Source organism: Carcharodon carcharias, chromosome 19 (assembly GCF_017639515.1).
Source record: "Carcharodon carcharias isolate sCarCar2 chromosome 19, sCarCar2.pri, whole genome shotgun sequence".
NCBI lineage: Eukaryota > Metazoa > Chordata > Chondrichthyes > Lamniformes > Lamnidae > Carcharodon > Carcharodon carcharias.
This window is the reverse complement of record NC_054485.1, coordinates 9,511,004-9,534,775: the sequence shown is the minus strand read 5'-3', so window position 1 is coordinate 9,534,775 and position 23,772 is coordinate 9,511,004. Positions and strand designations below refer to the sequence as shown.

Here is a 23,772-nt window from a genome sequence, read left to right as displayed (position 1 = left end):
TCCTCCAAAAAGCTAAGTATAATAATGCTCACTGTACACTGCGATGCATAAAAATGCTGATTTAGAATAAACACCTCATTAGCAGAGTGTGGTGACAATGCACAATTTCATCAAGTTCATTACAGATACCATCATTACTCTGGGTTTATACAAGAAGTCTCTGTTTTCTGACCACATTATTAAATCAGTGTCTCAGTGTTTATGAATGGCTGGCAAAAAAAAGCATAGCTACTATGAGGATGCATCATTTGAATTTGTACTTAATTCTTTGCTTTTGTGTTGTACTATAAATGGCAACATCTAACTTGAAACCTTCCCATGCATGCTACCTCTGGTTAGAAAAATGGAAGCTGAGCTCTACGGATGTTACGCTTGGTGAAACCAGTCTGTAACTGAGCCAGCCTGGATGGTTTAATTCCTGATGTATACTGAATGGCCTTTGCTGCAGTGGGAGTAAATGTATTAATTACAATTAGCTTCATCACCCCAGGGTTCCCATGCTCAATTGCCAGTGTTGGGCAAGGACAGTATCAGGCTCACCTGTGATACTCCCCAAAGTTGGAACAGAATGAGATGACGTATCTACATTCACACACAAAGAATGGCCACTCGGCTGAGTGCCAGCAGCACACAGCCCAACAGGAGGAATAAAATTAGCCACAAAGTACAAAAATCAATCAGTCTCTTATCAGGTCATACCTGTCCTTGGAAAGCATCGATAATGAATTGCAAAGATTGTGGCTGTACACATTCAATGCACTTCTGTACCACATGGTTCCCATTCTGATCTTTGACACATTTCAGGACATGCCCATCAAGTTCCTTCACCATTTCATTCTGTATACAATAGGGGAGATATAGAAAATAACATTGATAAAGGTTAGGCTTTAAATTGGAAACAATCTCTGTTGGATTAGGTCAATGGTCCATTCATTATCTCAGTGCAGAAATTACATATTTTTATTTTCAGTTCTTGAGCTATTTTATAGATGTTTTATCATTCCATTCCCTGATGAAAGTCTGCCTTCAACAATTGGTTATTTTAAGCTCACAAAATTAGTGCCATATTTCAGTACATAAATCTGACAGGGTTGTGAAATGTGCATGCTGTAGCTGAAAGCTTGAGAGATACATAGGCATAAATATATAATATATTATACACACACACTGAAGTCAGTATTTCCAAATATCTGACACAAAACTCTCAGCTCCCCCTCTGACAAAGCTGGCAGACTCAAAGGAAACAATCTTTTGGATAACACAGAATATATTGCTATGGGGCTATATTTTTGTTAGTCCAGGGAATAAAGTACATGCTAAATAGAAATAAATGAGAATGCTGAGAAATTAAGTGTCAAACAGATTAAAATGTAGCTAGAATGTGGCTTAGTCAGTAGCGCTCTTGGCTCTAAGTCAAAAGCTTATGGGTCAAGACCCCCTCCAGGACTAGAATACAAATCAAATCTAGGCTGACACTTAACTGCAGAACTGAGGGTGCACTGCACTGTCAGGGGTCAGCTGAGATTTTAAACAGAGGTCCCTTAGTTGGATGCAAAGGACCTCACAGCACTAATTAGAAGAACAGCAAGGGAGTTCTCCCTGGTGTCTTAGCCAATATTCATCCATCAAGTAACAACACAAACACAAATGATCAGGTCATATTCACATTGTTCTGGGAGCGTGCTGTGCACAAGCTGGTTGCTGTTTCCCCTACATTAACACAGTAACTACACTGCAAAGTACTTCATTGGATGTGAAGTGCTTTAGGGTGTCCGGTGGTTATAAAAGATGCCACATAAATGCAAGTCTTTCTTTTCCTAATGAGAAACTCAAGTTAAATTAATGGCAAAATTACATTATAGAAAAAGACTTGATAGAATCTTAAATCTTCAACACTAATTTGCATTGTCTTTAAAAATAAATAAATGCATAATAAATTTAAGTTGCAATTTGAAAAATATTCACTGCATTGCATTATTAGCTGTATTTGGGGAGTTGGGTTACTGAGGCATGTGGAAGTGGTAATGGAACAGTGGCTGTGTGCACACAGTACAAAGAATTACACTTTCAGGAGCCAAGGGGAAGAAGAATTAAACTAGGAAGTGGTAATCAATGAGAACTCATGCAAGTCCATATGATGGAAATACAAGAGTGATTCATCCCAGGCATTGTGAAGTATATACATACATTGGCACTAATAGCCCAAAGCAAAACGGGATTACAAGGAAAAACTGACTGAACCAAGAGCCACCTGATATATGGAACTGCTATACTGGCAGCTGAGGTTTCAATTGCTGAGGCCCTAAGCTCTGGAATTAAACTCACTAAATCTCTCCACCTCTCTCTTTCCTCCTTGTAGACACTCCCTAAAACCTACCTCTTTGACCAAGCTTTTGGTCACCTGTCCTAATACTTCATGTGGCCAAATTTTGTTTTATACTGCTCCTGTACAGTGCCTTGGGGCTCCACACTGTGTTAAAGGTGTTATATAAATGGAAGTTCATGCTGTATCAGAAGAAACCAAGTTCCTGCATCCAGCATGGGAAACAGAATGGATAACTAGGAACCACAAAGAATGGAGGGTAAAGTAACAGCTCAGAAATAAGTCTATTTGCTGCACAGACGATTTGATCTCATTTTTAATTCTTTCTGCAAAAGCTTACTGCTGACTCATGCTTACCGGGTAAGTGGTAGACAACTATGATAGCAAGTGAGGCAGTAATTTCTGAGAAGCAGCTGCTCAGAAGTTAGGAAAGTCTAGCTCCTCTGTTCTGACTCAAGGAAGCTTGACAATTAGATTAAAAGAGTGCTGTTGTTAGACAATCAAGAGTGTATTTAGATAACTATACATTGGATGTCAAACGAATTGAGCAATTCATAAGAGAAATGTTGAGGTTCTTCTGTGACTATATATATTGTCATAATAAATGTTTGAAAAGTAGCTGAATCCAGATATAAGAGTTCAAAACACCTAAATAAAGGCGAGATTTCTCAGCTACCAGATCCAATGCAAGCCTACTTTAATTCTTTTGGATAGGAATGTTGTTATTTTGGAATTTTTCTTTTAATTTGCCATAACCATTTTCCTTCTTTAGAACCATAGAAAAGTTACAACACAGGAGGCCATTCGGCCCATCTTGTCCATACCAGCCCAAGGACACCCAGGTGCCCTTTCTAATCCCATCTCCCTGCACCCGGCCCATAGCCCTGCAGCTTACAGCACTTTAGGTGCAGATCCAGATGCTTTTTAAAAGGGTTTACAGCTTCTGCCTCTACCACCTACTTGGGCAGCGAATTCCAGACACTCACTACCCTCTGTGTAAAAGTTCTTCCTCGTGGCCCCCCTATGCCTTCTGCCATTTATCTTGAATCTATGTCCCCTGCTTCTAGAATTCTCCACCAAGGGAAACAATTTTATCCTGTCCACTCTATCTATTCCCCTCATAATTTTGTACACCTCAATCAAGTCATCTCTCAGCCTTCTTTGTTTTAAGGAAAATAACCCCAACCTATCCAATTTCTCTTCCTAGCTACACTTTTCTAATTGTGGCAACATTCTGGTAAACCTCCTCTGCACTCTCTCCAGATCTATTACGTCCTTCCTGTAATGTGGTGACCAGAACTGCACACAATACTCCAGTTGTGGCCTCACCAGTGTTTTATATAATTCCAACATTATTTCCTTACTTTTATATTCTATACCTCTGCCAATGAAGGAGAGCATTCCATATGCCTTCTTTACAACCTTGTCTACTTGAACTGCTGCCTTCAGGGGACTATGTACTTGTACGCCAAGATCTCTCACTTCATCTACCCCTCTTAGTATATTCCCATTTATTGTGTAATCCCTGTAACTGTTTGACTTCCCTAAATGCATGACCTCACACTTCTCTATGTTAAAATCCATCTGCCACTTTACCACCCACTCCACCAACCCATCTATATCGTTTTGGAGATTATGGCTATCCTCTACACTACCCACTACTCGGCCAATCTTTGTGTCACCTGAAAATTTCCCAATCGTGCCCCCCACGTTCACGTCCAAATTGTTAATATATAACACAAACAGCAAGGGTCCCAACACCGAACCCTGTGCAACACCACTTGAGACAACTTTCCATTCGCAAGGGCATCCATCGACATTACCCTTTGTTTCCTGTTACAAAGCCAACCTTTTATCCAGTTTGCCACATTACCCTGAATCCCAAAGGGCTTTTACTTTCCTGAGCAATCTGCCATGTGGGACCTTGTCAAATGCCTTGCTAAAATCCATGTACGCAACATCCACTGCACTACCTTCATCAACCCTTCTCGTCACTTCCTCAAAGAATTCAATCAAATTTGTGAGGCAAGACCTTCCTTTAACAAATCCATGCTGACCATCACTGACTAGTCCATGCCTTTCCACATGACAGTTAATCCTATCTCTCAGGATTGATTCTACTAATTTGCTCACCACCAATGTAAGATTAACTGGCCTATAATTGTTTGGCATTTCCTTTGATCCCTTTTTAAACAATGGAACTACGTTTGCATTTCTCCAGTTCTCCGGTACCTCCCCATATCTAGTGAAGATTGGAAAATCATCCTCAAGAGTCGTTGTCGGAATTCAGTGACATTTGCTGGAGAATGGCTCCACAGATACTGAAATCCTTCAGTGTCGAACCCAAGTGGCTATTCTGCATGTGAAAGTGGACAGAGACTGTTAGGAAGCTTATTTAATTGTGCCACACATAACAACCAATATCCAGACTTGCTCCCTTTCTCGAGGGGGGTAATGTATGAATCAGCAGCAAGAATCCTAAACAAAAACAGAATTACCTGGAAAAACTCAGTAGGTCTGGCAGCATCGGCGGAGAAGAAAAGAGTTGACGTTTCGAGTCCTCATGACCCTTCGACAGAACTAGAATCCTAGTTGGCTTTTCCTTACGCTTAGCCTATGTCAACAATGGCACCAAAATGATGCTCAGACGCAAGGGCAAATGCTTCAACCATGTAGGCCAGCAGAGATCAAACAGCAGCACCCAAGCCATATTTATATAAATAGAGGCACAGTGTACAAAAGCCAGGAAGATATGTTAAACCAATATACATAGATATTCAGGCAACTCAGTCCTTCTTATTGTGTGGAGGATTTCAGCAATTGCCTCTTCAGTGGATAAATCCTAATTCTGAACACCAAGCTGTGTCTAACAACTTGAGGTCCAAGGAGCTAGTGGCAAAATGGATTCACCTTTTATATCTGACCCAAAAAACTTTACTCTATACTATGCTGTGTATTCTAGTAACAGAAGAGGACATTGGCAGGCTGGTGCACACATAGCAGATGAAATTCAGTACAGAAAAGTATGAAGTGATACATTTTGGCACCAAGAATGAGGAGAGCCAAGACAAGTCAAATGGCACAATTCTGAAAAGGTTGTGTTTGTGCATAAATCTTTGAAGGTAGCAGGATAAGTTAACAAAGAAGCCAATTAAAGTTTTGGGATCCTGGCTTTTATAAATAAAGGTGCAGAGTACAAAAACCAGGAAGATATGCTAAACCAATGTAAAACACTAGTTCAGCCCCAGCTTGAGTGCTGTGTCCATTTCTGGGCTTGGAAGGATGTGAAGACTCTGGGGAGGGTACAGAGTTAACAGCATGGTTCCAGGGGTGAAGAATTATGGTTATTTGGATAGACTGGAAAAGCTGGAATTTTTCTCCTTACAGCAGAGAAGGCCAAGAAGTGTTTAGAATCGTGAAGGGTTTCAATAGAGTAAATAAAGAGAAACTACTTCCAATGGCTGAAGGGTCAATAACCAGAAAAGCAGCTTTAAGCTAACTGGCAAAAGAATAGACATGAGGAAAACATTTTAATGCAATGAGTGGTTAGGATTTGGAATGCATTGCCTCGGAATGTGGTGAATACAGATTCAATGGTAGCCTTCGAAAGGAAATTGGGTATATACTTGTAACAGAAAAAAAGTGCAGTATATGAGGAAAGAGTGGGACTAACTGGATTGCTCTTCGAAAGATTCGACTTGCAGACTCGATGGACCAAATGGCCTCCTTCTGTGCTTTACCATTCTATAATTACAAAAACACAACACTTAGCATACCCAAATGAAAAGAAAATCAGAAGTGACCCAGGGTTAGGGGTGGTGTGAGGAAAGAGGAGTAGTGAAACAGACCCACTCGAGGTAGGGTTGTGTGGATTTGAGACCAATAATGTTTCTGTTAAACAGCTCCCTCTGATTTCCTGCTTGAATTACAAAAAACAGGGAAACAGAGATGCTTGAATGGAAAGTATTTCAATATTTGAAATGAACATATTAATCTTGACTAACTAGCGGAGGAGTTTGAATCACAAAATAAATTGCTGTCTGATTCAGTTTAGTGAACTGTATGCAGGGTGGGGTGGGGGAGGGGGGCGGGGGGGATTTCTTATTTTGGTCCCAAGAAATTGCTCTGTGATTTTCCACCCAGGCTAAATAATGGACAGAAAAATGCGCAGTTTTCCCATATTTTTGTTTCCAGCATGTGCCTAGTGGGAGATCTCCTGTAACACGCCCAAAAATAAATACTTGGATCATGCATTCAAGTTCCAAATTCAATCTTACAATGATCTGCTGGTCTGGGGGAATAGATTCCAGAGCCTTCTGTATCACACGACAGCCATACATCTGCAGTGCCAAAGAGAGAACATGTCCACGAATACGTTGAGCTAACGCCAGCTTCTGATCCAAGCTTCCAAACTAGAGAATAGGGAGCACAAGTTTTAAGAAACAAATTTAGCCACACGACCAGCTACATGGCAAACATTTCCAGAATTTACAACACAAAAACAGGCCATTCTTAGGCTCCACACAAGCCTCCTTCCACCATATTTCTTCTAACCCTACCCTGCTTATCCTTCTATTCATTCTCTGTAACCATACTATTTGATATGCAAGTTTCACATTCTTACTGTTCTCAGGGTTAAGACGTTTCTCCTGAATTCTTGAAAACCTCCTCAGTAGACTGAGTGAAGCCAGATCAGACTCGGGGGTTTGATCGTTTTTTTTAAATCAGTTTGCTTTTCAGCCAATGAGTAGATACAACATCACTGACTAGTTTTTTTCTTTTAAATAGATAGATCTGCCATGCTCCCACGATAGCTGTTCGGCAGCCGAGCCACAGAGATTGGCAAAGTCCCAGGTTCTATTTCCAGTCAGTGACAAATTTGCCGATTTCTGCCACAAGGTCTTAGAAGGCACTTTACAACTTTTTTCCCCTCAAATCCAAACTGGGGAAGGAAAAAAAAATCTATCCACTTGATCACGAGGCAGCTTTCCTGCTGGAGAATATCTTTACATCAACAGGATCGAGGTTAGGTTGGGGTACAAAAAAACAAAAGGGGCAAAAATAGGGAAGAAAATGGAGGGGGGGGGGCCAAGGGAAACGAGTTGACATTCTATATTATATATTCTAAAAGTTAGAGATATTCCCAACATGTTCATTTAGTGCTTCAAATCAGGCTTCAAATGATGCTCTATCAGGGATATAGCTAAATTTGCAGAAGACGCCAAAATAGGCGGGAAAGTAAGTTGCAAGGAAGAAATAAGAAATTTACAAATGGATATTGTCAGGTTAGGTGAATGGGCCAAAATTTGGCAGATGGAGTTTAACTTGGATAAGTGTGGGGTAATCCATTTTGGTCGGAAGAATAAAAAGACAATTTATTATTTAATTGGAGAGAAACTTCAGAATGCTTCAGTGCAGAGGGATCTGGGTGTCCTTGTGCATGAATCGTTGAAAGCTAGTATGCAGGTACAGCAGGTAATAAGGAAGGCAAATGGAATTTTGGCATTTATTGCTAAAGGAATAGAGTATAAAAATAGGGAAGTGTTGTTGCAACTGTACAAGGCATTGGTGAGACTGCACCTGGAATACTGTGCGCAGTTTTGGTCCACTTACTTGAGGAAGGGTGTGGTTGCACTGGAGGCAATTCAGAGGAAGTTCACTAGATTGATTCCAGAGATGCGGGGCTTGTCTTATGAGGAGAGATTGAGCAGTTTAGGTCAATACGCACTAGAGTTTAGAAGGATAAGAGGAGATCTAATTGAGGTATATAAGATGCTAAAGGGGATAGACAAAGTAGATGTGGAAAGGATGTTTCCCCTTCTGGGGCATTCTGGAACGAGAGGCCATAGTTTTAGGATAAGAAGTGTTGGATTTATATCTGAGATGAGGAGGAATTATTTTTCTCAAAGGGTCGTGAATTTGTGGAATTCTGCGGATGCCGGGACGCTGAATAAATTTGAGGAGATAGACAGACAGATTCTTAATTAGTAACGGGTTGAAAGTTTATGGGGAGAGGGCAGGAAATTGGAGTTGAGGCTGAAATGAGATCAGCCATGATTGTAATGAAAGGCGGGGCAGGCTCGAGGGGCTGAATTGCCTACTCCTGCTCCTAGTTCTTATGTTTAACAGAGGGGAAACCCAAAACACAATCAAGAAATTTGTACGGTGTATTTATTTTATTTAGACATTAAATAGTAAAGATTTCACTGTTTTGCTGACGCTGGCAATTCAAAGTAAAACTCAAGCCACGATCCCATCCCTTGCCTTGTTTCTATCCCACATAACCTGCCTAGCTTTGACAAAAAATGTTATCAGTTGAGTGTAAAGAAATCAAAATTGCTACTTACCTCAAAGAATTTCTGAATTACGTAGTTTCCAAAAACATCCACCATCAGTTGATAGGCGGCCTGTAGGATTTCATTAAAAACCAGCTGTCTTTCAGCAGGAGTGGCTCGTTCCAATTTAAGTTGAATAAACCTGCGGGCAACAAGTATTTTAAGGGTGTGCACAGTGACATTGGCAAAAATGCACCTTTCTGCTCATTATTATTTTGAGGAAGTGACATGAAAGACTCTGTAGCACACACTGACTCGCTTAAGTTGTTCTGAACTGTTTCAGAAACTAGCAGTCACTTGAAGCATGAAAATCAGGCTAGATACAAGGCATGCTCAGCGTGCCGCTCCTCCAGCAGCAGCCAGGGGTAGCCCATTCCTACAATCCCCTATACGGCACATTTTCCAGCCTTAGCTCTGCTAACCTTTGGCGGTCCAAGTTAGAAACTGAAGAGACCGCCACAAAAAGGCATCTCAGAAATACCTCCCCAGGACAGCAGTAGTGAACACCTAAGCCCATGTAGGCTCAGCTGAGCTTATCCTCTCCTCTCACAGGCACATGCATCAAGTGGGTTAACAGACCACATTATACAGCTTAAACTTTATACCGAAAGCTGGAAAATTTCGCTGTGTTCAGGCAAATTTAATGTTCTGCCACACAGAAAGAAGCAAACATTTGCTTTGCAGAGGGGGGGTCAAGTCTTGCCTGTGCGCCAGGTTCTATTGATATATGCTGTTTACATCATGAATGTTAACCCCCTCCTTGTTTTTCTCTATATGAACTATATACCTCATCACTCTGAATGAGCTGCAAACTTAACAGCCACTAACTGTGTATTAGAGATGGACAACAAATGCTGGCCTAGTCAGCAGCGTTCACAGCCCAAGAGCGAATATAGAAAAAAAAGGCTCCATCTAACCCAAGAGTGCTGGGTAAGCTGTGAAATGCCAAATCAACAGAAAATGTTTTGTTATGTGGCTCTGTGCTTTTCTTCATATAACTCAATGTCTTGGCAAAATTTTATTTTGCACAATGGCTTTGGGGGAGTGTCAAACACATTTTGCCCAATTTGTTTATTTGTAGCCAATTGCATTACGATAATAAGATAAAGATTCTGAACCTTCCTTACAAAACAGTACTTGTATTTATTCCAACACGCACTGTACATCCCTGGCCCGCTAAGATGAGCCATCCTTTTTTGAGGTTCAAAACTGCCAAATGAGTGATTAGTTTTCCTTATTTTGCTGGACATCTCAATTTAAATAATCTCATTCAACAATCAGTTCTAAAATAAATGACTTAAAAGTCCAATCACAGGGTCAAAGATAATAAAAGAGATAATAATTTTCCAAGTAAAGCAGAACATCCAAGTTTGTTCACTCTTGTCTTGCCTCTCCCAATACTAACTCTCCTGAGATGGATACATTGTTTTGGCAAATTTTCTACACTCCTCTCCCAAAGTGCTAATTCTTGCCAGGGTGCAAGTGTAAGGGGGCCAGCAATCCTCAGGTGTCTCGGCTCAAGAAAGCAGGCCTTTTGCTTCAACCCAGTGAGCATTAGCAACTTACTGGACGTCTTGGGAAGTGAGTAATGCCAGATTCGACTCCAATCCTATTATCAGCCAACATCTACAAACATTCACCAAACAGGAAACACTGTATAATCATGAAGCATGGGAATCTTAGCTGATTTTGCTCTACCTTAACCCCAAGGCTAACTGTAGTGCTCAAGTTGTTAACCTGGGCTAACATCATGAGACTAGGAATCAAAATCGACCCTTTCTGATTGGTAAACAAAGGCCAGTGTCTTAACTAAGTCACCAGCAAGCCAAGATTTAATTTTAATTCATCACTTCTGCGTTGGCGGACAAGGTGGATCAATACTCTTCCCCTGCTTAAAGTACTGTGCTATATTTACGTGATTTTTGCCACACCTTGAACCGTGTTGATCCTGAGAGAATTCCATGATGTGGCCAGCAATTTCACGCAGCTGAAGGTTCGGATACCGATTGTTGCGGAAGTCTTCTAGTAACCTGCTGCGCCCGGACGGCATCACATCTGACATGCTATAACGCAGACGCGATGGTGGAAACAACTGACTGCTGGAACTGAACAGACTGGAGGCACTGTTGACGCTGCGATACTTGGCTTCAGCTCCCGGGGCAGCAGAGATAAATCTTCCACTCCCGTTTGTCAGTCCGCCTATCATTACAAACACATCAGCAGGTTGGAATTACATGAGGACATTAGAAATACATATTTTTAATACTGGCTCAAAAAAAAATCAAGAGAAAACTACATTTTTAGAGAGCTTTTACATTCCTTTTTAAAAGGGTGGCTGTTTAAAGTTGCAGTTAACTCCAGTGGGTTAATTTACAGACAAGCGCTGTTGGATAAGTGTGGAAAACACTTAATTTGTGTGCAACATTAGCAGCAGATAAATTTTATCCTAATCAAGGGGTTTAATGTGATTTGATGCCAACAAGCTTTTAAATCATGTGACACAACCAACATTAAAAGCAGAACTCTGCACAGTATTTCACACTAACGGCTGTGATTGGCACATACACAAATACAAGGCTAAAATAATGAGGTGCTTTCTTGGCTCAGCCCTTAATGAGTACAGAAATTAATCTCATAAATGAGCAGTGTGGAACAGCTCTCAGTGAGGGCAAGTGTGTCATCATTGCCAGTGGATTGCAAACACCTCAACCAATTAAGATTTGTCAAACACAATCTATGCATTAGTAATTCCAACTTGATATCTGTGGAAAGCTTTCTCTCAACAGCCATCCTGCTTTTTGTCAAGAGATTCAAATTTTGCCTAACAATTTAGAAAACCACACAGCAATCAGCTGATAAGATATATTTTGTGGCCTTGTAATATTTCAGACATTTTGTTTTCTTTCAAGGCAGTTTTGATTCCTGGTGTAACTAGAAATTGTGACAAAAGAAAATCTCTATAAAAAGAGAGCTACCCACCCCTCTTACCCAGATTAAGGCTCGATGATGATCCGTGTGATGATAATGATGGTGGCGGTGTTAACGAGTGGCTGGGACCCTGGTTCGGAAGAGGCATCCCTACTGGGCCAGGGGAGGATGAGAATCCCAGCCCATTGTAAAAGTTGTGGCCAATGGGAGCAAGGCTGCTGGTCGTTCGCTTGTACAGGTCAGAGCTACCAGTAAGGGAGTCTCTTCGTGAGCCGCTGCTGGTGTTAGAACTTCCAACTTAAAAACAAAATTTTTTAAAAAAGTTTACTTTTGATCACCTACAGTAATCACGTGCATACAAATATGCAGGCCTGTCCAAGCCTTTGGGATAAAGATCAACTCATTTTCATTTGAAAATTTAATATATTTGGATGCATGCCAACTCTTAGGCGCACTATTTCTTTCTCCTAATCATAAATCTCAATCAATTTCCTCATGTGGACAGCTCTGCGTAACAATTTAATTCTTGTTTCAACATCATAGTCTGTAGAGCAGGAGGATACTTCACTACCTACCAAGTATGGTCCATGTACATTCTGAAGTAACATGCAGCACACATTTTTGCAAAACAAATATAACGCATTCTCTATAATTATTCTAACCTTGCTGCATGACCAATGCTGTCACTAGGATTTCAGTGAAGTATCATAGTGGGTGTGCCCAATTTCCATGCTGTATCTACTGAAAATGGTGGAAAACACTCTGCAGTCACAGATATTATCTTTCCAAACTTGTCTTGTGCCCAGAAAGGGCATTTTTGAGCAAACATTAGGGCAGAAATACTGATGACTGCATGAGTGCTTTAGTTGTCACACAAGGTATGCATTAGGATACCGATATATCACGTTGCAATCTGCTAGACATATGTCATTACCCTTTATTTCAAGTGAACGCATCAACATCAGAAATCTGATTTTTGTCTGGTACGGTACTTTAGGATCTTTTGCAGATGATTTTAACTGGAAAAAAATGAAGCTTCTGGCTCCAAAGTACATTTGAAGAGCGCAATTTGTCATTAAACAATGTCTTGGTATGTCAGCCAGCCAAAATGTGAAGACACATGCTTGGCAAGGAAATGCGATGATTCAGTTCAACACAGTTCATTCAATGCTTCACCATTAATGAAATGCCACTAACATTACATTCGCACAATGACAAATGTACCTGCTGATCCAAATCCTCCAAGTGTCGATCCAAGCGTAGCCCCAAGCGAACTAGTGCTTCCAAAGCCCAGGGAAGTGCTGCCGGGCTGACCAGACCCCTGAGAGAACAGCGAGTTGCTTTGTGAAGTGCTCGACAGGGAACTGTTACCATAGAATGAGTTTGAGGCCAAACTATTGGTGGGCTGCTGCTGTGGCTGTTGTTGAGGCTGCTGGCTGCCCATGGGGCGAAAGGAGCCATTTGCTGTCCCTGCTAGGCCACTCGCTGTACCGTTTGCTGATGCTGCTGCTGCGGCAACTGTTGAAACAGAAAGCAAGATCCACTGAAGTGCCAGCTATTTCATGTACCGACAATGAATTACGAATAAGAGTGGAAAGATTGCCAACTGTGTCAAGATTATCTACATCTTCAAGATCACTGTGATGAGTGTGGGGCCAGGCCTCATTCTATTGAAGAATTCACAGCTAGCAACAGTCTCCCTTTAAAGCAACTTATTACAATTATGTCACAACAATGACACCCACATGTGACCCAGTCAGCTCCCACAAGGGCCTGGGGGAAATCGGTTGTTGTCAACGCTTGTTGTTTAGCAAAATAACACTCAAGGCTCTACAGCATGTTTGGTGTTGCAGTAACACAATATGAATATATAAAAGTATATAAAATGATATTAAAGAATCCTTCAATTTTTGATTTGAAATTTTAGGGGAACACTTTCAGAGAACTTAAAATCCACATAATTCACAACATAGAATCAATTATTTAAATGAGGCCATTAAATGGAGCAACACTTGATTAACTTTTATGGTGAGCTGCAACACCATTAAAACTGAACAAATTTCATTGCAGCTTGTTTTATCGAGTCACTTTAAAAAAAATGTTCTTAGTTGTAGATAATACTGGCCAAGTCACCTTATTTCTAGCAAATGCATCACTTGTTAAGAATGCAGTGTGAACTCGAGTCATATGTAGGCCAGGCTATGCAGGGGTGGAGGTTCCCTTCCTATTGGTTTTGATTTTTACAGTAATCTGGCACTCGTTGTTCTAGATATCATTCCACGATTACCAGATACACTCAAGTTCATAATTTGCCATTCCGGGATTCGAAAGCTGATGCAATAAAAAATTCCACGGGCAGAATATTAAGGGGAATTGCCCTCCCGCCTCCCCCCCCAGCAGAGGGAAAGTTGGCGTAGAGCCGACCTGCTCCACACCAGCCGGTCCTGCAGCCATGACACATTGTGGGCAGGCTAAATAGGGGCAGTGTGGCATTTCCAACCCTAACTGGGGATAAAGTCCCACCCTTGTGAGCTGCCGGCCAATGGGCAGTGCCAAGAGCACATTAGTGGGCGTTGCCGGGATTACAATGAGGAAGAAGGAGGCTGCCAATGGATCCTGGAGTCAGGCAAGTCTGGGGTCTTGGGCAGGGAGGGTTTGGCCAGCTTAGGGAAGGGGGTGGATGGTGAGTTTAATGCAGTAGGCAGGTAAAGAGGGGTGCTCTATCTTAGGGGTCCACCCCCTGAACCACAAAGGGCAGCCCCCGTAGATAAAACCCACCCCCCCTTCCCGCCCTTTGAAAATACTTTCCCCCCCATCCAACTGACCACACCAATCGCTTTATGGCGTGGGCAGCCAGATTATCAGGGTCTATTGACTTGGTAACAAGTCCAACTGACCCTTGATTATTTATATGGCGGGTGGGCTGCCAATTTCGGCAACTCAAAAGGCCTGGGGCTTTATGTGCACAAGCCATTGAAGGGGCAGGGCAGGCTGAGAAAGTGGTTAAATGCCCACACGGAATCTGGAGTTTTGTAATTAGTGACAGAGTACAAAAGCAAGGAAGTATATGATGAAACTTTACAAAACACAGGTTTGGCCTCAAATGGAACTGTGTCCCCCAGGTCTGGCTGGCACTTTAGGAAGGATGAGAAGCTATCAGACAGGGTGCAAAAAAAGATTCAGGGAAGGAAGGGCTTCGGGCTTCAGTTACGTGGATAAATGGGGCTGTTGGAGAAGCTGGGGGTTGCTCTCCTTAGGAGGAGAAGGAGGAGGTTGAATTTTACGTTCTGCGGGCGGGCGTGTGCCCGACCTGATCGGGTGTAAAATCGTGCGAGATGACTCTGGGTGAGCGTACTGATGTCATCGCGCACGAGCACAATTTTCCGCTTGAAAGAACGCCCGCCGACAATTAAGCCCATTAACAGCGCAATTGAACGCAGTTGGCAGAAGGGCCAATCGGCCTTCACATTGTTCATGAAATCTTATCCAAGGGCAGGATGAAATCGCCATTAGGAAATAAAAAGAAATATCTGGAGACAGCAATTTTATGAGTTATGCTTTCAGGTGCTTGATTGTGCTGCATGGACATTTTTTTTTTTTACGGCCTCCTTCGGTGCTTTAGCCATTTTAAGATTTTAACTGCAAAAGCATCACTGTAAAAGAAATAACTAATATGAAGACAACTAAAGATTATCTTGTGGAAAGGAAACATCTCCTGCGGTGTCAACAGATTCGTGGAGTTGGCATCTAAAATGACACAATGTTCAGTTTACAACAGACAACAAAAAATTGATAGGCTTATAAATGGAAGTGTTTTCCTCCCAATTTTGAATCAGACAAACCTTACCTGCCTGCGCTGCAGATGGACTTATGATTACAGGTGCTGGAGCAACAAGCCTTACAGGAGCTCCTAGGCCATTCCGAGCCCCAGTATTCACGACCAGAGCACCAGTCTGGTCATAGTAAGCTGCTGGAGCTAGGACTTGATAACCTGAAATAAAAGAGTGCTCTAGGTATACCTAATTGTATATAATACTACATATTGACTTAAGCTTTTATGAAGAGATGCCAAAGTGGAAATACAGTAATATGAAACAGCCTGGCATTTAGAATTTGTAATCGACACTTTACAGTTCAGCATTCATTAAAGGTCTATTTGTCTTCAGTATCTCAGCTAGTAAATTTAAAGTGCAGAGTGTGACCATCATACATACCAGAAACATCACAGGATCAATCCCCTGCTCTGTGTTAATTTTTTGATTTTTTCTAGGCCTGTGGCAAAGGAACTAAAACAAACCTCAATATCTCCAATGCTGGGGTGGGGGGGAGAAGAGGGAGAGAAGAATTTCAGATGCTCCTGACTCTATCGGTGGCAAGTCCCCTCTTGGAAGTCACCTGTAGTCAAATTGCCTATCAGTGACTAGCCTGCTGACAAAATGAGTTACTATTACAGGAGGGATAGAAAAGGAAGTTTAAGTGAGGCCAATCTTGAAGTATTTGACTACGAGCTGAACTTCACTCACACCCAGCCTGCCCTCCCATATTCCTCTCTCCGCCTCTTAACATCACTTGCCTCCCGCTAGCTGTTGCCGAAACTCTCATCCATGCTGTCATCATTTCCAAATGGGAAAACAAGTATTCCAATACTCTCCTGGCCAAGCTCCCACTTTTCAGTTAATCCGAAACTCTGCTGCCACTATCCTCATTGACTGCCGGTACCCCAAAACCTCAAAAGTTTCTTATTCCTGGTGTTTTTTTGCATCATGACCCTGTCCCTGCTTATCTCTTTTGGCTCCCAAGCACCCACACGACTCTCCATTTCACTGATTCTGGTCTTTAGTGCAAAGCCCTCCCTCTACCAATGACAGCTGTGCCTTCAGGCGACTTGACCCAATGCTCTGGAATTCCTTCTTGGAATTCCCCACCTCCCCCTTCATTTCTATACCTTTTTTTTTAAAACATCCACAGCTTTGACTACACCTCAGTGAAATGCTTTGTGACATTTTTTTTTAAGTTATATGTGCTAAGTGATTGCAAACTCTTGCTCTTTATCTTCCAACAAGTCTGAAAATCATCCCTCCCATAAACACACGTTCGGACATGAATACCGATTATATGATGAATATTTTGGAATATAATACTCCATTAAAATGGCCTGCAGGTCATGTGAATTTATAATGTGAAGCATTTTACTGAAATTAGTATTTAGGCTTGTATTACTATTCAAAACATCATACTGTTAACAATGTCTGGCTCAGGTTATTTTGAGTACACGTTCTCATAACTGAAAAATGTTCTCAGCGAGGACAAGTGTGTCCTCAATACCAGACAAATTCAAAAATGAACATATCGTCATGAGTGTTTTACTTTTAAGGCTTCCAATGTTATGTGAAAACTGCTTTTAAGTGCAAAATTAATCACTGCTAATATCTTTGGTGCTCACTGGTACCTTGCACTGAGCTGGCGAGTGTTAACCAACATTTCTGTGCATCTGAAGTTGCAAATTATGATTACGCTTCCTTTTTTGACCTTGTGCTTCAACAGTGACAGCAGATCCACCAATAACACAAACAGTTTATACAATAACCAAACAATGAGCACTTGGAATTCAATCCTGGCTGGTATTGCAATCAGGTTTATAATTCCGCAGGAATTGCAGCATTCGAAGAGTTTAAATACTTGTTTATTAAAATTCAGCTAGTCTGTTTTCTTTAATTTAGAAGTTACTAAATACTTGTGTGATAGGAGTTTTACTGCTTAAAAGCATTGTTCCAAGCAATTTTCATGAATGGACTGGTTATAATTTTATTCACACATGGCAGAATTTTGCTCCATAACATTTCTCACATTTCCTATCGTAAATCCTTCAGCAAGTGAGAAAACTTGATCGATTACTTCCCAGAATTCAGCATTTTGAACTTTACAAAGCGTTACCATTGTCAACAATTAACTTGCTTGTAATGTACAAGTATTCTTCAAACCATTCACATCACCCATCCACCTTGACCCCTGCCCCCAATTAATGCATATATGTGCAGCATGTGCAATCAATATTTTACCTGGCATTCCAGTGGCCAATCCCTGGCTAAAGGCTAAGGCTGAGTTCACAGCTGCAGCTGCTACCAGATTGTCTGCTTGTTGCCCTTGCTGGCTTTGATTTGGGGTCAAGGGTCGCTGATTGGCTCCAGCACGCAGAACCTAGGATAAAATATTGGGAATATTGTCATCGTCCAACACTGCTTTATACTTAATGGGATTTTGCTAAAAATCACAAGCAGAAGATAGTGCAACACAGATCATCACATTTCATGACTCTAGAAATGTGCTACAGAGGATTTATTCCAGATGGCAAGGAATGTTACCTCAGGGCATCATTATTAACTTATGGGAAAGTGGTAGAAGACTTACCTTGCTAACTGATTCTCTTCCCCTCCTTTCTTGAATGTGCTTATTCTTTACTAAAATATTATTGTACAGGTGCTAAGTCACTTTGGGGCTTCATCCAGCTGAACATTATTCATATATGTGCCTCGACAGTGAATTTTGGGGCACTCTTACGAGGGAGAGAGGTCACAACCAAGACAGATTGCACTCTCACTCTCATGTCTGTCAGGAGCTGATGCACTAGAATCAGGCTTGCCTTTCCTAACCCAGGGCTTGAGTCCAAATATAGCAACCATAAGCTCTGTGATGGGCTGGCATACTTCTTTTGCTCTGGCTCGGAAATTTACCGGACAAAGGTGGACCATTGGGGAACCAACATTATTATTCCGAAATTAATAATTTTTCTGGCTGTCCACAAAAGTGTAGCAAAATGTTAAAAATATATACAATTTCAAGCAAAATAAGTTAAAAGGTGCAATCCCAGGATAGATCAACAGCTCAAAATTGTACTAAGATCATTTTAACATCTAAAAGCCCAACATTATTAGTTTTACCTACAACAATATAAACAGTCTGGCTCGGGTCTTTATGAGTACAAGATTTAATTCTCATTAACGAACACTGTTCTCAGTGAGGGCAAGTGTGTCATCATTGCCAGACTGACCAGGAACACGCTTAGTTAACACTTAGCTCCACTTGTAGATCTTTTGGAGACAATTGGAATTAAATCCAACTTTATAATCTACAACTGAAGAACCTGACCAACTACATTTGGCAGTGACTGTAATAATGGCATTCCTTGACATGAGTTCATTCAAGGCACATTAAATAAACATGCATTTTTTGATTACTTTTATTTCACATTTGACCTATGTGATCCCTGAAACACTTTTTAAAGTGGGCAAAATCCATGGCTGTGTTCCAAACGAAAATATATTAGCTCAGCTTCCCTGTATTACATGTTACTTCATTCCTGCACTAAGTTATAAACAGATTGGTGACTTACCTGTTGCTGCCCTTGCTGTGCCTGTGATGCAGCTTGCTGGTTTGCTGAGTTGTTAGCAGCTGCTGCTGCAGCTTGCTGCTGGAAGAGATTTGCTGGATAAACACCCCATGGAACACCGTAGTATTGAGGTGGAACCACTGCAGGGCCTAACATTAAAATATAGGGATTAAAAAAAAACACACGTTGCACCATTTACATTATTAGTGCACAAAATCTATCTAGGTGAAAACATATAACAAAGCTTTCATTATATTAGATATTCCAACAATGTATTTATTGTCTAATGGACTTGCCATATCTTCTATGCAATACAATATAACAAAGGAAATCTTTATAATCCTATTTTTTCCCCATAGGTTAGTAAAATTATATATGCTGGTTATGATTTAATAAAATTCTGGACCTTTACTTTCCCAAAAAGAAAAAAAAAGCACAATTAGGTATGGCTTGTTATAGTAGATATTCCTTAATGAAACCAGGAATGGGTCGGTACCTCAGTTAAAATTAAACCTGGGTCAGGATGACTTCTAAAGATGACCAATACATAACAGTATGCTTGTCAATTAAACAAAAAATGAGATTACACAGGCACACTTCAAAACACAGCTGAACGAGATTTCCTTCAAGGTGAATTCATCTCACCTATGCCATCCGGGGCCGGTCGCTTGCCTACACAGGGAGGATGGAAAGAAAAGTTGCTTTGACAATTAAGTCAACCACTTTTGTGTCTCTTTGCTTCCAGATACATTAACATTGGTGAAGTAAACCCCAAACCTAACTTATACATGACCCACTGAATAACTTTGTGGTTACAATACACACCTTTTAACGCATGCTCATTGGAAGGCGATTGAAAATGGACTTGAAATGAACCATGGAATAAAGAAGCCTAGAAAATGCTCAATCTAGTATTAACATAAATCAATCAAGTGGATTAAAAACAGGAGATCAATGGTCGCATCCAATAGAAGCACATTCTTCAGTTAATGATAAGTTCATCTCTTCCCTCCCCTGGTCAACAGAATAGCTTTGGTAAGTAAAACTATAAATAGCAATAGGTATAGATTTGGGGGTTCATCAGCAACAATGCAGTCTGGCTCAGGTCTGAGTACAAAATTGAAATTCTCATTATCGAACATTGTTCTCAGTGAGGGCAAGTGTGTCATCATTGCCAGACTGACACCCTGAATCTTTGGCCACATTTAGATTTTCTTTTTAATGGTCTGGTTCTTAACTTGTGCAATGAATTTTGCAACACTTTGAATGTGTTCTTTGCTCCTTGCATTTGAAACTCTTTGGAATTGGACTAGATTAGGTTCAACTGATTCTGTCTTGCAAACTGTTATCAGTAATCCAGTTGGAAAGGATACTAGATACTGCTCACCGAATAGGTCCAACACAAGGATTTCAGAAACACAACTAACATCCAGTTGCAAAAGAAAAAATCTTAAAACATGTCCTATGGTGCTGAAGGCCACATTTCATCCTTGAAAAGTTTAAATATTGGACCACAGATTCAGTGGGTTTTAGAACCCTAATTTCTGTCAAAAAGGAACTTTGCTGAAATAAATGACGCACACAGTGGGCAGAATTTAGCCCTCGTTGGGCATGCTCAGTGGGGGTTGGTTGGAAAGCCGACCGCCGCCCGTGATCGAGGCTGGAGGCGATTTCACAGTGGCGGGCCGATTTACACCCAGCCAGGGTGAAATGTGAGCGGCAGTGCTCAGCACTGCCTGGGTGGGGGGTGGTGGTGGTGGTAGTGTGGGGGGGGGGGGGTGCCGAAATCGAACTTCACGCATGCGCCCGAATAGGCGCTTCAGAATCTCCCTGGGGCACAGAGCTGCCTCAGGGAGATGGAGAGTTTTTTTTAAAAAAAAATAAGGAAATTAAAAATGTTATAAAACATGTCCCCTCTGTCACATGAGTAGGGACATGTTATAAGTGAAATTTAAAACATAACATGTTATGTTATTTTTGTTTAATGTTGGAAACCTCATCCCGCCCCTGGAAGAGGTTTCCAAAAGAACTGTAAAGGCCGCTTGGCCTTTTCACCTGCTCGTCAACCGTAAGGTTGGATGGGCAGCGAAAAATTTCTTTTAATAACCTTGTTAATGGCCTTAACAGGCCTTTTGTCGGTGACTGCGGCGCGCGCCCACCAACCGAAATGTCGCACGACTGCTCGTGGACGTCAGGTGCTCGCTCGATGTCAACGTGCGTCATTTCACACTCGAGCGGGTTGGGCCTGCCCACCAAGGTAAAAAATTTTGCCCAATGTGTAAGGCGCATCTTAAGATGGTTCTCTAATGTAAGAGGCTCCATTTTATTGGATTTTTAGGAAAATTTAGATCAAATAACTTTCATACATAATAACTTACAAATAAATTGCCACAACTCTCAAGCTCATGGGCTCTAAGTATGTGAAGATTTGTTAGATCAACATATATCTGCATGAAAAATCTATATGTTGAATGAATGGTGCCAATACCACATAAACCTTAAATATCTTCCAAACAGTATTAATCTATCAAACAATAGCCATTAAATAAACCACGACTGTCACCTTTATTTATGTGTGTTTTTTTTTTAAATCAGCTGTATGAAGTACACGCACGTGTCCACCACAGACAAATTATTCCTTCAGTTCATTGTCCCTTTCGGCAGTTACGTTTCAGCAGCTTCATATAAACATCATAGTGTAATTCTCTCTCTTCTGACCCCACACCCGAGAAAAACTTTGCTAGCCAATGGTCTTTTGTCACTTATTACACACAACGTGAACTAGAATTGAAACAAAGCTTATTACGATAACAAAAATATCCAATAAAAGAGCTCTTGCACTGACCTTGGGACATAACTTCCTTTGGTGACAACATTCAAACAGAGTCCAACACATAAGCCAATTATATTAATAGAAAAATGATCAATGTAAACACGAGCAGCAAGTTTTTGAGAACAGTAAACGAAAACATAAGGAGCAGCCTTTCCGAACATTTCAACTTTTAGCACCATGTCTAGGTTGCTGAATTTGCACAATACTATTAACAAACCAGGTTAAAACCACATCCACTCACAAACTATCACCTATCCAGAGACTGCTCAACGATCTGCAAAATGCAGCAGAGTCTTCTCAAAATCCAACCCAAAGCATGTGGTACATGACCTCTTCAGAACCACCTCATGGGCTATTGTGTCAAATGATAGCTTTCTAAATATTACAAGGTCACTTTCTCAGCTCGCTTTCTGAGTACCATGAAGAGATTCCAGTCCTGGATTTCTCAGCTGACATTTGTTACAAACTTACACAAGGTAAAGTACACACATTCGGAATGCTGAAACTTGCAATCCCAATCTCCATCAGGCTACAAACTTTAAATAAAAGCTTTCTGCTGTTTTGGGGTTGCATGACCTTCTAATCAATCATGTTCTGTCACAAGCCTCATTTTGGCTAAACAAAGATGAAAACAGACCACGGACCATCTAGTTTATTTTCTACCACTCTGGCAGTCGCACGTTACAATGATAACGGATTTGTTAAGAAATCATGGTAACATCTCTCTTATCAATTAAATCCACTTCAAACCCAGGCATGAGGCAAGTAAAATTCTCAGTGGTGGAAAGCTAAGGGAGCCATAAGCCCAAAGTCACTTGTTCCTCCCAAGCACTACTTATGCTATGTCTCAAATTACTCATATTATAGCTCAAAACGTTTTTTTCTTAAAGAAATCTATCTAATCTGCTTTTGAATGAATCAATGCTATCTACTTCCACCACTGCCCAAAGGACCCTGCTCCATGGATTTATTGCATGGCTCACTGCTATGTTTCTTCAGTTTAGTTTTGAATGTACACCCCTCTCATGCTCAAGTGCAGACTGCTTGACCCAAGAGTGCCATCACTTCCAGGCAGTTGCCAATGGATCCAGCCTCACCAGGTTACATGAAATCTAAATCTTTCCTACACTACACGCTAACTGAGATAAAAATGGGAAAAGGCCATTCAGCTCATCCAGCCTTCTCTATCCAGGACAATTTATCATTGTAATGTGGAATTTCTCCTTTTCCCCTTCACCACTTACTTCAAGGATAAGTTCCTGTCTTTACCTTCTACCAGGGGAATGTACGGAAGGAAAGAAATCATCAAGCAGTGTTAAGTGTCTTCATACAGATCATTGCATTTTACCTGCTAGAGTTGCAGCTGCAGCAAGCCCTGCAGTGTAGGGGTCTGTACCTGGAGGAGCAGCACTAATGATGTATGGATTAGGAACAAATGTTGCTGGAGCAAGGCCTGCTGAAAACATACCTGTGCAACATATAAAAGAACCTACATAAAGTACTTGGAATGACATGTCAATTTTATTTTCATTTATAGTGGTGGTTCAGTTACAATCACCAAGCACAAATTGAAAACATACATCTACAACGTTGCAAATTAAATGCAATTACAAATCAATAGCATGCAAGTAATTAGATATTATTGCTTGAGTCTTTTTTTTAAAAACAAGAAAATTATTTCTACAATTGTGGCACTCTAAAACTTACGACTTGTTGCAAGCGAAGAAGCAGACTACACTCAATCGGAAGTTGATTCGAACTAGCACTAGCAATTCATTGTTACTTAAAACTCGGTCAAATAGTTCACGGATACATGCAACATAAAAAGAAAACTTGCGCATATACATGTAATATACACACACTGCAGCCGCATTTCAAATTTGATTGGCCTAATACATTATTAAGGTGCTTACTATGTTACATTTAATTTGAGCAACTGCAGTCGCAGTCAAATTGATGCACTGGC

General features: G+C 41.0%; 1 protein-coding gene and 4 non-coding genes across 5 annotated transcripts in view; all 5 read right to left on the bottom strand.

Annotated features, from left to right (window-relative positions):
• LOC121291547 (pumilio homolog 1-like) overlaps positions 1-23,772 on the bottom strand; it is a 97,013-nt gene that overhangs the window by 17,553 nt on the left and 55,688 nt on the right. The window contains 10 exon segments of the mRNA XM_041212901.1: positions 700-837; positions 6,601-6,735; positions 8,671-8,800; positions 10,590-10,857; positions 11,647-11,883; positions 12,811-13,104; positions 15,434-15,577; positions 17,646-17,784; positions 18,977-19,122; positions 23,155-23,274. Coding sequence (XP_041068835.1) covers positions 700-837; positions 6,601-6,735; positions 8,671-8,800; positions 10,590-10,857; positions 11,647-11,883; positions 12,811-13,104; positions 15,434-15,577; positions 17,646-17,784; positions 18,977-19,122; positions 23,155-23,274 — 1,751 coding nt within the window.
• On the bottom strand, positions 11,256-11,349 carry LOC121292036. Its single transcript, XR_005946162.1, has one exon. It is a non-coding gene; the product is annotated as a small nucleolar RNA SNORD103/SNORD85 (small nucleolar RNA).
• On the bottom strand, positions 16,835-16,915 carry LOC121292034. Its single transcript, XR_005946160.1, has one exon. It is a non-coding gene; the product is annotated as a small nucleolar RNA SNORD103/SNORD85 (small nucleolar RNA).
• On the bottom strand, positions 18,543-18,629 carry LOC121292033. Its single transcript, XR_005946159.1, has one exon. It is a non-coding gene; the product is annotated as a small nucleolar RNA SNORD103/SNORD85 (small nucleolar RNA).
• Positions 20,069-20,152, bottom strand: LOC121292032. The gene has a single exon (XR_005946158.1). It is a non-coding gene; the product is annotated as a small nucleolar RNA SNORD103/SNORD85 (small nucleolar RNA).